General features: G+C 46.6%; 1 protein-coding gene across 1 annotated transcript in view; it reads right to left on the reverse strand.

Annotated features, from left to right (window-relative positions):
- Positions 1–367: 367 nt before the first annotated feature.
- Positions 368–13,880, reverse strand: part of LOC142584818 (nose resistant to fluoxetine protein 6-like) — a 37,590-nt gene continuing 24,077 nt past the window's right edge. The window contains exons 6-13 of the mRNA XM_075695102.1: positions 13,196–13,375; positions 12,455–12,551; positions 10,979–11,074; positions 10,210–10,378; positions 6,400–6,482; positions 5,621–5,743; positions 4,901–5,345; positions 368–4,194 (exon numbers count right to left, since the gene is read on the reverse strand). Of these exons, the coding sequence (XP_075551217.1) occupies positions 3,814–4,194; positions 4,901–5,345; positions 5,621–5,743; positions 6,400–6,482; positions 10,210–10,378; positions 10,979–11,074; positions 12,455–12,551; positions 13,196–13,375 (1,574 nt within the window). The 3' untranslated portion in view covers positions 368–3,813. The remainder of the gene's footprint in view (positions 4,195–4,900; positions 5,346–5,620; positions 5,744–6,399; positions 6,483–10,209; positions 10,379–10,978; positions 11,075–12,454; positions 12,552–13,195; positions 13,376–13,880) is intronic.

The following is a 13,880-nucleotide window of genomic DNA, read 5'->3' on the forward strand; positions in this document are numbered from 1 at the left end:
TCATTGTCACTACTCCCACCACGAGCTGCACATCTCGCTCATTCACGTGCATATCGAATGGTTAGAGAGTACGAAACCACGCCCATAGTTATCACATGCAGTTCCTGAACTTTCAATTCCGCTATAAAGCTGTGCGAGATTAGACTTGCGTACCGCCAGTTTAATATATCCCTCTTGTCAGCTTTCCTACACGTCTCGGTGAAAGAGTAGCAGCAAGATAACAGCACTGTGACCACTGGATTTTCTAACAACACACACACACACACACACACACACACACACACACACACACACACACACACACACACACACACACACACACACACACACACACACACACACACACACACACACACACACACACACACACACACACACACACACACACACACACACACACACACACACACACACACACACACACACACACACACACACACACACACACACACACACACACGCACACACAAACACGCACGCACACAAACACACAGAGACACACACGCACGCACACGAACACACAGAAACACAAACACACATACAAACACATGAACGCACGGACAAACTCATGAACGCATTAAAACCAGGCGTACAAGCAGGGAAGTAGAAATCATCGCTGCCGTGTATCACGGTGGACTTCCTCGCCGCGGTCTACACCTGTCTTTGATAAATAACGCAAATTACGGCCGCTCGCTATTCTCTGGCGTGCGGCTGCGGCATTATGTATGGCATCTCAGAACGGTGGCTTTACGCTAAAAACATTTGGCCTTAGGACTGACGCCTCGGAGCGAGCGTTCGCTACTGCAAAATGTGTTTCTGTTATGACAGAGTACCAGGGAAGGAAAAAAGAACTGTAGAGGAATCATTGGAGACCGTATCACGCAAGGTTTAGCAGGGAAGTGGCTTCGAAGGCCACAAGTTTCATCCTCAAGGTTCACCCTCAAAACAAGAAACAGTTTTTCACTGCAGCATTCAAGAGTTGATTCGCATTTATTAGCGGGCGCTTCATTCCCCACAATGCAACGCTCAAGATGAATATTTCCTTAAGCTGCACTAGTACATTGCGCTTCCAGAATATTCAACACGGCTGCTCTGATTGTGAAGGGACTCTCAACCAACCCCCCCCCCCCCCCCTCCAAAAAAAGAAGAATTCGGCAGAGACACTTCAGAGTGCTTATGTGTGGGAATGCCCAAGCATTACAGTGCTTTTCATGAAATAGTTTCTTTTCTGCGCGTCCTTCGTCTGCGCAAGCCCTCGCCTCCGTTTTAACTGCGCCTCGGTAAGGCCAGATAACAACGCGCCAAGCGTCTCAGCGCGCTCGCTCGCCCGCGAGTTTATAATTCGAAGGACCGCTCAGCGGCGTTCTATTGAACATCAATGCTTTTTAGTTTATAAACTCATTTTATACACTAATGACGTGGCGCCACCTCCTACCCATTGGCTGCGTCGCCACGTGCCCAACGACTCACGCACTAGACATACATTTAGTCGATCAGAACCGTGGAGCCGCCGTGCAGTCGGCGAAGCGGGCTCGTCTCCCACCAAGACCGAAATTCACTCATTCCTTCCTGAGAAATTTGACATCAATCCGAGCATTTTTTGACGTTGTTTTACTCTTTACCGTCGGCCATTTTTTGGTACCGACATTTGGTCACGCCGCCGACTACAACGCCGGATTTTTCGCGTAATGGGGGCATACAATACTTTTGCATTAAAAAGCGATAACTAAACTGGATGGCGACGTCACCGTGAAGTTCCCGCACTATCTCCCCACGACGTCATGAATTTTGACGACGTCATTCGGGGGGTAGTTATTGCTTATCAATAAATAAGAATTGCATTTAATTCGAAAAGAAACTAAACTCAACTTCGTGAATCCCGATAATTCTTTTTGCGCCAAAGATAGGCCAAATGCTAGAAATAAAAAAAAAAATGACTTCACGATGATATACCGGCGCCGAGGTTTCAACACGATAATAATAAGCGGAAGTTTTCACTTTTGTCTAGTAGTATTAAGCATTTCTCCGCCATACAAATTAAGCTACCTTTCGGACGAATGGTTTACCAATATAAAATCTTCCTAATGTTAGTATTTAGTGTCCCTCTAACGGTGCTCGATGGCAGCATCCTTTAACAAAGGTTCGGGTATTTCGGTGTCACGTTCGTGCCCTTGAAGCTTGAGCTGTAGAAACGCTGTTATAGTGCTCAGCGATATATGCACTAGCAACGCATAGAATCATCGCGCAGGGAGACGCTATACTCGCATGTAGCCCACTTATGAGCTCTTGGACACTTAGCGCACTTCTATATGTGCTTAGGTAAGCGCTACTGTGTAATGAGCCTCCCACACCTACTGAGCCGGAAATGCATAAACACGGCGTAAATATTATTCTCAGTATCGTTGTTTCATTCCTTTCCACGTCCTTTAATATAATCAAAGCATCAAACACAAGGGGTGCGGCGGAGCATTCGGACACACTGACGGGGCGTGATCGGGATTCATTCCAGTAACTTTCAATCTCTACCGTTGCCTCACAATGACGCGCCTGCGTTCCCAGTGACAATGCGATCACAATGGAAGCGTCGTTTTCCTAATGCCTCTCGACATCGCGGTACAAGACGAACGAGCGCCACCGCCTGGACCCAATAGCAGCAATAAAGAATACAAACAACGTCGCGTGACCGAGGGTCACCAGTGCCCGTTTAAGCAAGGACGCGGCTCGCTGGCGTAACGGCAAGCGCAAAATGTCCTTTACGCTCGCCGAGACCCTCGGCATACCCTTGGTCAGCCTGCCCTGAACGCTTGCACGGAAAACGTCCTCGGATGGTTGACCACGTATAAAAACTCTTTCCTTTCGGACAGGCGAGACAAACGGAGGTTTTTCCCACGCCAATGGACACGTTGTGAGGAAGAGGCGCGTGTCAATGAATCGCGTTCTGATGGTCTAAATAAAGAAAGGGAAAGAGGGGGGGGGGGAGGAAGAATGCAAGATCTCGCTAAACATGCCCGTCTTCCTTCCACTCCCTGACGGTACCGCATGCTCCTATATCTTGTAGATCACCGGCTGGGGCAACCAAAGAATAAATTTACGTAACATTGAACCATGTCTTTCCCGGGATTCGCGAAAATGAACTTTAAAAGAAACTTGACAAATCACCTTTCGAGACATTTGTGTAAAAGTGCGTAGATTTCTGAACATTACTGTGCAATAATTTACTTCTAATGTGACGCGAAAACGGATTGGCTTTCCTTTGCAGGATGTGTTCACTGCACGCGGAAGAGCGAAAATACAGAAATATGCGGTAAATGGCAGAGCTTAGTGCGCGTCATTTCGCACTTAATTAAGATCTCGGGGAAGAGCGACAAGGTGGAGCGAATGAGTTAGCTGCCATCGAACGCGCCGTGATCGCGCTGCTGCGGGTGAACCGATTGAGAGACAGAGCAATAGAGAAAGAGAAAGAAGCAAGAAAAAGGGAAACAATGAACCTGAGGAGAATGACGTTTTCTTCGACACAGGTCAAAGACTCGCACTTGACGGACAGACAGGAAAGAAGAAACATCCGTGCATAAAATTAAGGAGGTGCATAACCACAACAACTACTATAAACACAGCACGCATGTACAAACTATAAAAATTTAAACCGCTGAGTGCTGCAGCGGCGGATGGCTCCATTGCCGTGGGCACGGCTTTAGACACATAATCTGCTATATAAACCTTCACAATGCTATAAACACAACAGTTACAGAAACAAGAAACATAAAACACGTAGCACTATTTACACACTTCAGTAGCTAGATAAGCAACATGTCCTCAGAATTTCACTGAAACGATGGCGCCATTGGCCGCAGTGTCTTTCTCGGCGAGATCGTTTTCACAGGCGCTGTTGACGTAGCCATTGGGATGGCTTCCATTGCAACCGTTCTTTATGACGTCGTGGGAGCCATTGGAAAGCTCACGCCTGAACAATGCCACGTCCTGTTTTTTGGTGGCAACATTCACGGTGGCGACTTGGACAGCCTTCAGTTCTTGGGTGTCGTTACTGTTCTTGGTGTTGTCACTCCTCGTCCCATGCAAGTGCATGAATCTCCGGAATAACTCATTTTCCATGCCGGCGACGGGGCATTCAATGAGGAGGTAGACGATGGCGCCCAGGGCGTAGGACATGACGACTTGCGAGACGTATATTTGAGCCTGCGAACACCATCAAGCAGGCAAGTTAGTCGCACGTTCGTCGAAAAAAGGAGAACTGGAGAGGCTACGTTTCGTCGCTCGCGTCAAACAATAGCTAGAAGAGATGATCTTTATCTGTGTTTGATCAAGTGGTCATAATTAATATTGAGTCCTCCTCTACGCCGTCTGATATGGCTCCTGTAGAGCTTTCGGAAGTTTTGTCTCGCGAAAAAAATAGGGTGGGAATAATGTGACATTTCTATTCCGAGTACATTCCTTTTCGCTCTTCGTCAAGGATGTGATCAGGGACACAGCTATGTTATCACAAGAAGCGGCAGTTCGGAAACGGTAGATGAAAAAAAAAATGCAATGAAAGATGTTGAAAATAATCCTAACCATATGCGGGCCAAGTTCACCCCTTTTTGTCTCGAACTGGTCGCCCATTTATCGGAAACGAAGCCATGCAAAAGCATCGGCAATATTTGTGCACTTCAGTAAGGAACCCATGATAACTTGGTAACGACCTTTTCCTTTGTAATGAAGCAAATCATTTCCTCCTCGCTGATATTATGGTGGTAGGTATTTCTGCCACCTTGGTCATAGCTAGCCCTGTGCTGTACCGGAATCGAGGTTCCGCAAAGCACTAATAACTGTTGTTTCATTTGCACGTACTGTCTCTTTTATGCGGCGTGACGCCTGTGACATATGTACGTGTACTGCGGCTTACCTGCAGAAAAGGCTGCTGGGTGACGTGCTCCCGACTAAGAATAGCATTGGTGGCCATGAGCAGGATATGGACCAGGTAGACAGAGAACGATAACCTTCCCAGTGGGTACATGATGGGCCAGGCAAGGATCTTCGTGACGAAACCTCCGCGGCCTGTGGCGCAAGCGTACATCACCCAGCCGACGCTCAAGCCCCAAGAGACGCGGTGCAGACCTCCGTAAAAGGCCGACTCGAGCCTCACTGGCTGGCGGCCCTGGAACCAGCTGCGTACGCCCAGCAGCGCGGCCAGGGACACCGTGACAGCCAAAACCCATGCAGCACCCTGCATCTTTCGTGACAGTTGGTGCCTCTTTACGGCCAGGCAGCCGAAGATCATGCCCACAAACAGCGACGGTGCGTGCGTGTACGCCTTGATGTAGATGTTCATCGCCGAGTCAATAAGCTGCCTGCGAGGAGATTCGAAGGCACGATATAGTGGGTGGCTGAGAAGCACTATACATTCATACGGGGGAAGAAATCGAAACTGGGGAGCTTAGCATGATTAAATTGCGCGTTTTGAGCGTTACATTGAAGCGTGATGTTACAAACACTCGTAAAGATGCTCAGAAAACGGAATCGGTTTCATAGTATTCTTTTTTTTATGTAAATTTGCTTTGCGAGCAGAATTCAGTATGAGCTCAAGGGCAGGAATGACTTTGAATAACCTGACTGTAAGACTTACCGTATGTTCGTGGTAAAGACGATGTTGAATGGCACGTAGTCATTGACGTAAATCTGAATGCCGGTTGTCAGACAAGTGGCAGCAGCGACAAGACCCATGATCCACAGGGCTCCCTTGGGCCATCTACAAGGTAACCATTAGAGCAATCGTTCGTGAATCTGGCAAAAGTAACAAGTGAATTGAGGGAGGCGTAACTACACGATAACCAGCCTTGACAGAGGGAAACACGCATTTGTGTAAACTTATATGCCGAAAAACTCTTCTTACCGCAGTTAACCCCAACGAGAGCAGCTATTATCGTTGTGGGATGTCAAGAAAGAGATCGTTGAAGCAAAAAGGAAGATAGTGCGAGCATCGATGCGGCGTCTGAACGCATAGAACTCTTCAGTTTAGAACAGAAATAGTGCCTTATCCATTGCATGGCTTACTGATTGACTAGACGAAATTTGTGCTTATTATATTTGTATCTCTTAACTGGAATCCTGTGACTCCAGTGGTACATATACCGATTTGTGGCTGATGTAAGTATATCCGCAAATAAGCTGCTTAGTGTTGCTTCTTTCTTATCAACGCAAAACGATTGATGATTACGTAATAATGAAATTATCCGAAGTTGAAGAAAACTGTATATTGTACCAAACTGACCTCGAAAATTGAACAACGGATGTAGGGGCAGCACAATGTTGTTAAATATGACAGAAATACATCTCGCGAAAGAAAAAAGGCACGCAACCAATGTCCTTGATAGGTGTAATAAAAGCAAGAGAAAGATCGCTTACTTAGGCGTGATGAAAACCAGGATAATGGTGCTGGCGATGGCAAGCTGGTAGTCGACGGAGATGTACCAGTAGTGGGGCATGCACTGTATAGGAGAAAAACAATAATTGATTCCTTGACACCACACTTGGGACGTGCTGGATGCAGAGACAAAAAGAGAAAAAAATTCACCGACGATTACGATACTCCCTAATGCGAAATTTGAGCGCAGCTCTATATGTGTTTTCATTTCCCGATATATTGGCTGGCGCGGACAATGTCTCTTGCGGCACTTTCCAAACGGAGCGAAGTGTGGCGTGTCTGCCTCGCTAATCGGAAGACCGCGAGAGCCAGCGCGTGGGTGCATGCGATTCACAGCAACCACCACAGACTCCACTCATGCGGCGCTTTCTTTCATACATGCTATGCCTGTAATGTTGTAGCATTTGATTGCAGTTCAGTGGTTCTGTCGGTGGCGTGGTCTGGGTTGGACAGCTCTTCCAATGGCGCCAGGTTAGCGAGCTCTCGCGCTATCACGTTAGCGCGTTCATTACCATGGAGAGGGGCGTGTCCCGGTGTCCGAGGATACGAATCCTGTGTAAGGCTGCGGGGTGTAGGGATGTGAGGGCACGGTGTGTCTATGGTATCACCATTCCATGTGCCAAAGCCCTTTCGGCGGTTTGCGAATCAGCGACCGCTGTGATGGGCTCGTCCGATGCCGGTATGGCTGAAGCGTGTATGATGGCCAGGGCGATAGCAGCCTCTTCCGCCGTACCACTGTCCACAGTATTGAGCGTGGCTGAAGCCGTCATAGTGTATGTGCTATCTAGAACGATTACACACATAGCAAGTCTGTGTGGCTACCGGACCACGTCGGTGTATAAGACCGGTGGGTCCAACGTGACATCGCCAAAGACTCCGGGGAGTGCTTGTGCTCTTGCCTGTCTGCGGGATATATAACGGTCAGGGAGCATGTTGTGTGGAATTCGGGTCACGGGAATTTTGCGTCGAATGCTAAGCGCTAGAAGTGTGCGGTCTTCCTGTTGCGGCTTTTTTTTGCGTTTGATATCCTTGCCGGGATAGAATGAGGCACCCCAGCCTTGTCCGTTGGAGGTGTTGGGATTGGCTGTTAAGGTGGTCGTCCAAAGTTCCGTTAGTTCTCGGATGGTGTTGCGCACGTAGGAGCTGTGTGGACGCATGTTGTGGAAGTCACAGCGCTACCTTTAGTACTGTAGGGGAGGCACTTAGTGAGTGGGTGTGTGTGCGTGGGTGGGTGGGGGGGGGTAGTACTTAGTAGTACGTAAAATTGTGAAATATGAGGGCTTTCACGATTTGGAGTACATCTTTTTCTAAGAGTTCTTATTGGCGGTTCGTAATGCGCTTTATCAAGGAGCGTTACATGGATGACTTGTTGGTGCAGTGGGCGTAACGTATGTGTTGTCTTTCCGTTGTATTGTATGTGAAAACCTAGTACACGGAGTCTGTCTACGCTTGGAATGAGGTTGCCATTCAGATGCAATGTGACGACTGGTAGTTTATCGGCCTTATTGTGTTTTTTGAATACAAACATAAAGTTCGCGGGGAAATATAGCAGCACAAACTCGGCTTCTCGAAGTGCACGTCGTTTGAAGGTTTCAATATCAACGGTCGATGATGTGACATCATACCACATATGCTAGCCTTCTGACCATCAGAAGGTGCCTGGCTTGTAAACAGAGAAACCAAAGAGTGACGGTGTTTGCCGATTCAAGCAGTTATGGGAATTTTATCGGGAGTTCAGTGAATCGATACCTTTCGATACGTCCACGATGTCTGAAGCCTTACACATATGTTGCATGTCATGCATACGACGAAAACGGGTCTTTGCGGCCTTTTCGAAAAGTCAAGGCGCATGCACACAAGCGGAAAAACGCACGCGGCGCGCCGCCGCCGGCTAAACGCGCTCCGCAAAAGCTGCCTTGCAGCAGCATTTTCGTGCCGCCGGATGGATCGGTCCTGGACCGATTTTTCGTGTCTTTCCGCGGCTGCAAGTGAGCCGCTACCGCCGGAGACCAATGGAAGTAACCCCTTCGATGAAGTGCATATGAAGTGTGCGGGGGAAACTGGTTTCATGCGGACCAGCCCGACTGCCTGATTCGTACTCGTATGTCGTATCAGCCGGCGCGCTCGTTTCGTACTATCGTCTGCTCGCGCTTGTTTTGGTCTCGTTCGCCCTTGTTTTGAATGTCATGATTTGCGATTGTTTTTCACAATGATGAGTCTAAATTGAGACGTCTCGATGGAAAGGCTTTTGGAGACAGTGCACCATATCCGATTCTGAACGAGAAAATGGACTCTGAACACAATGATGCGGAGGCGACACCAGGTACCTCATTTTCGTTGCCTTTTGAACGTGGCGACGCCGCAATAGAAGGGAGCACACCAACATAATTATGATTAGCGGCAACGACGTCATCATCTTCATAAGATATAACTCGCGGTAAGAACGAAGAACGTAAACACAGCGCCGATAGGCCCGCAGACAAAGGAAAAAGCACGCGACATCTCGCGCCTACACGCAGAGTAAAAGAGAGGAGGCGAGATTTGCATACTGTCACGTGATTGCCGTAGCGCCTCGCCGCCAGTTGGTGTGGCCGCTCTGCCGCAGCTGCGTTTTGCCGCCGGCGGTGCGCCGCGCGCGTTTTTCCGCTAATGTGCATGCGCTTTCACTTCGGTAAGAATGGAAGGCTGTCTCTAATCCATACTCGGCTAGGCTTGATGGAGGATTATCACTTTATGAAGAGTAGGTGCTGTGACGGTGTTTCACCAACTAGCACGCAACATTCATTGGACCCTTTTAAATAACCTGGGTAGTTTAAATGATATACTTCAGAGCCTGTGACCATCCCACTGACGACATTTACTGCCCGGTTCTCGCGTTGTGTTGCAACGCTGCTGTGCTGTCAAGGTGTTACCTCCAGTGGTTACCTCCAGTCTTCATGAATGGAAGTAATCATAAATACGGGCCTCTTCGTATTGTGGAAACACGTCTCCGACATCCGCTCGACTGTAGGCGCGCCAGTCGTCGGCACTTAGTGGAGGGATACAACCACATGATTTTGTACAGTTGTTGTTGCTCGTGTGCGAGAAGGCCGCCAACGAGAAGTTATTTGCGGACTGTGTCGATGGACTGTGTTCTCTCTCCTCAGTGCATACACATGCTTCACTGGATTTTCTGATAACCCAAAGTGGGACCATTGCATCTGAGAGGAGCGAGCACCACCACTTGCTGCTGTCCCCGCTTTGAAATCCAAAGCCAGAGTCGCGGGTCTGCGGTGAGCTGAGTGAACGCGCCAACGTTATTGATGCGAGCAAACCGGAAGCTTGATCTCACAATCCATCAGCCCAGAAAAAAACTACACGAGCGCTACTAAGGTATCTGAAGACAACGAGCTCCAGTGGCCGTCCATGTGGGCAATTCTATTTTATCCCATACACGTGGATTGTTTCTTCTCATGACCATATGCTTAATTTCTCTCGTTTTCTCTCCCATCATCTCTTCAAGTTCAAGGTAGCCAAAAGGCCGCCTGTCAGGTTTAACTCCTCGCGCTCTTTGTAAAATCGAAACTTTCATTGGTCGGCGCGTTCGCTATCTTTGCACTTGGCATCAGGATTGCGAGCTACTGCCGGCTTTCAATATTTACTGGCAGTTTAGGCAGAATGGTGAAGCAGTGCGGTGTAGCATGCGCTTTCTGACCATCATTGCTTTTTGCCTAACGCAGTGGTCGTTTCTCCCAAAATATCCGCACAACAATCAACAGCCAAGTGAGACACAGACGGGACGGGCTACTCACCAAGTCCTTGAAGTCATCCATGTAGTTTTGGGACATAGTGAACATCTTCCACCAGTTCGTTTCACAGGGCTTCTGGAAGATAGACCAGTAGTCGTGCAGCACGGGTCCGTCCACCAAGGCTGGGATGAGGAATACGAAGCCCAGGAGCGCTGCCATTGGCATGATAAACCTGCGGCATGGCAGTGGACATGCGCGCGTTAGCCTGCGCAATGGCTGCTGCATACGTTATAGTTCCGTGCAAGGTGCTTACAGCTTAGCGAATAAACGAGACACACGATAGGCATGAACGACTTTCGGTTCCTTTCGGAATTTGCGACGGGTTTGGTTTATGACTCTCGGAGAAGAAAAACAATATTTCCAGTATTATAAGAACCCTTAACATGTAATAGGCTGATGAGGGATGGGCTAATTGTTAAACGTGCTCCATAAATAGGTTTATCGATTGTTGCGACACGCTAGACAGCGCATCAAATGTGCTGGTCCCTAATGCCACAGTTTATTTTTGTTCGTTACTGTAGTTGTCGTCCTTGAGTGGTGCGCACCTTCGAAGATCGGCATCAGATAACAGGTCTTAACGAGACCATCAAATAGCTTAATTAGGTGTGCGTGTGTCTCAATAGTTGTTCCGTTGCGTGTTCGTGTGCTGCGTGAGCTTTCACGCTACGGTTTTAATAGCATACGCCAGGCCTTCAGAGGCCAGCATTTCTCTCTTTCCATCTATTATATCCATACCAATCAAATGAGAGGTAGCTTGCACTTGTTGACTCACCTGATATAGCGCCTCCCAAGTGCCACGATGAATACCATTATTTGGTTGTGGCCCAGTTTTGGTGCTTTGGTTACAAGGTAGCCCGAAAGAAATCCTCTGGAAGAATGCCAGTTTTTCACACAATCAGCAGTGTTCATTGCTCAAAGAATGCAGCTGCAACAAGGTATGTACAAAAAAAAGTCAGCGTTTTACCGTTATGATCAACCTCATTGGCCGCTAAAAAGTGGCAAACATACTTCAACAGCAGAGTGGGTGTGACCTTGAATTTTTCAGCTTTTCTTATCCGCTTTCGTGTAAGGTAACTTTCGTTTTCCTTCAACGTAGTTGCAACGAGAGGAAATCCTGGCTCACGAACGTGGCCAAAATTTATCTGCGTAGTTGTCCTAAGCTACTTTTTCTTTTTTTGTAGTTTTTCGTCTGGAGTCCTCTCCCCAACTGATAGCGACATATAAAGCATCGATTAATCAGGCAAGCAAAAAACCCGCCTGAACAATTTAAACAAAGAGCGAACAGCAGAAAAATATCTGCTGACTTCAGCGATTTCGCCGGTCTGTTTGTTTTTCAAAGCTGCCTTACTCGAAAGATCACTTGGAATGAACTAAGCCGGACTTCTTAAGCGAAGAATTTCTTTTTTTTTTGTTGCGTAATCGTGGAATTCCCCACACAACGGTCTATATTATTTAATAAATAAATAAATAAATAAATAAGTAAATAAATAAATAAATAAATAAATAAATAAATAAATAAATAAATAAATGTTTGCTCTCGGAGGCAGACATTATTTGCATTAAAAAATGAAAGGTAATATTTATCTAATTAACAAAGCTTTACTAATTACCTCTCAGACTACTTACTTTACGTCACATAGTGTAATTTACGAATTGTAGCCGATGACTTTTTGTGTCATATTCATTTGTAATGAATTCTGAGCGGGACTCAAGTTTCGAGATATGGTTTCCCAATGTTTGCGACAAAATATACTGCTCTTCCAGTAACTTTTGAGCTTCAGTGCATAAAAAGGCGCTTTGTTAAAAAAAGTAAGTGGAAGAACAGTGCACTTGCACGGCAAGTTTCACTGCGCTTATTTCAATACTTGTGCTAGTTTCAAAATTCACTCCAACTGGATGTGCCTTGTGAAATCACTGGCTTCAATTCATGCATTTCGATATGTGTTCTAATGCCATTAGTTAAAAATGTAATTGTTAAAAATTTTTAAATTAGTCAATTATGCGCATTGATTTTCAGTCTAAGTAATGCTTGCTTCTTTGAGGCATACATCAGATTCGATGCCTGCATTACTTACAGCTCGGTTAGTAGATTTATGCTGTATGCCACGGACGATAAAAAAAATGTGTTAACGTTAATATAAAACATCCAGAATATTGTACAAGAACCGGTTGCAATGTTATATATATATTTTTCCCTCGGGCGAAATTGCCCCGATTTGTGAGTTCATCAACAGTGATAAATACTTACGTTATCACCAGGAACGTCTCGACAGACATGAAGGAGTTCACTTGGACAGTGAACAAGAAGTCGTCCTGTATCCGCCTGAGGAAACGAATCATGTTGGCTAAAAGAAAGAAGGAAAGTATGGGATAAGGAAAATCACACATACCGTGAGCTAAACTGCTGCTTACCACTTGCAGATAACACTCTCTCAACGCTCAATATACCGGGTGTTTCAGCGAAGACTATAAGTGATTATTAAACATATATGAGATTCGGAAACAATGTTTTCGCAACAAATATTTCGCGGTAACCAAGGTTAGGATGCACGTGCTAATCGACAAATGATGGACTAATTAAGTAAATTTAACTAATTAACGTTTCATTAACAACTTCAGGGGACACGCTGTAATTGCAAAGTAGAAGCTTGCCAGACATAAAGCCAGCCAATTTGCTAGACACAAGAAAAGCTAGACGTCATGAGCCTAGCAATTGCTTCGAAAAATACGCTCTCAGAATGAGTGACGAAGAGTGCTGCTGTTCTAATTAACGCTTATTGGCTGCGCGAAAAAAAAACGACGATAAAGATCAGACGAGCACGTCGAACTGTATCCATAATACAGTGGAGATATGCAGAAAGAAGACGTACTGAAATATAATGAAATCAACTACAACCATTGCCCTCTTTTGTCCAAAAGGTCAAGGAACAAAACAGACAGCCAGAACGGCTTCGCATTGCCCGCACCTATGCGTGCTCTGGCTACTTACAGCTGGCGTGCAGGTCCCGAAGCATATGGCTGTGCCCCAGAACGATCCATGTTGCAGAGAAGACACGCACGCCGTGAATGAACCCAAGCTGGTTGGAGTAGTCGCCCCAGTTGGGCATATCCATCAGTTTCTTGAACGCCCTTCGAAGAGAGACCGACTGTACCGAGTCGGACAGGTAGGCTGCGCAATAAAGAGAACCGCTTATTAGCCAACGATATGTTAACGACCCGATGATAGCTCCGTGTTGCGGCAAAGAAAGCTGGCTGTGCGTCGCCAAGTTAATCAACTGCGTCGTGTCGTGGCCTGGCCTGAAATCAACCGCAGACGAATTGTCCGATCTTGCGAGGCGAAAGTGCTTTTAATCTATATTTTCCCGAAAGGTAATGTCACAGCATGATCGGTTTCCCAATAATGTTAACTTTCAAATGCTGTAAGAAGGGTATGTGTGTCTAACCTGCCTTCCAGATAATAGAGCGCGTACAGATAATTTCGATTCTGCCCCGACACAATGGGACCACGTAATGAGCGTCTTCTTTCTTACGACTATTTAATTCAAACATACACACTAAATTCGAAACAGGCAAAAAAAACGCATTATGGCAACCTTTTCCTGAAAGTGACGTCGCACCTACCTGCTTGAAGAAGAGAGAAATAAAGACGAAAGAAAAATATATGTAAGGATGTA

The sequence above is a fragment of the Dermacentor variabilis genome, chromosome 1, assembly GCF_050947875.1.
Source record: "Dermacentor variabilis isolate Ectoservices chromosome 1, ASM5094787v1, whole genome shotgun sequence".
NCBI lineage: Eukaryota > Metazoa > Arthropoda > Arachnida > Ixodida > Ixodidae > Dermacentor > Dermacentor variabilis.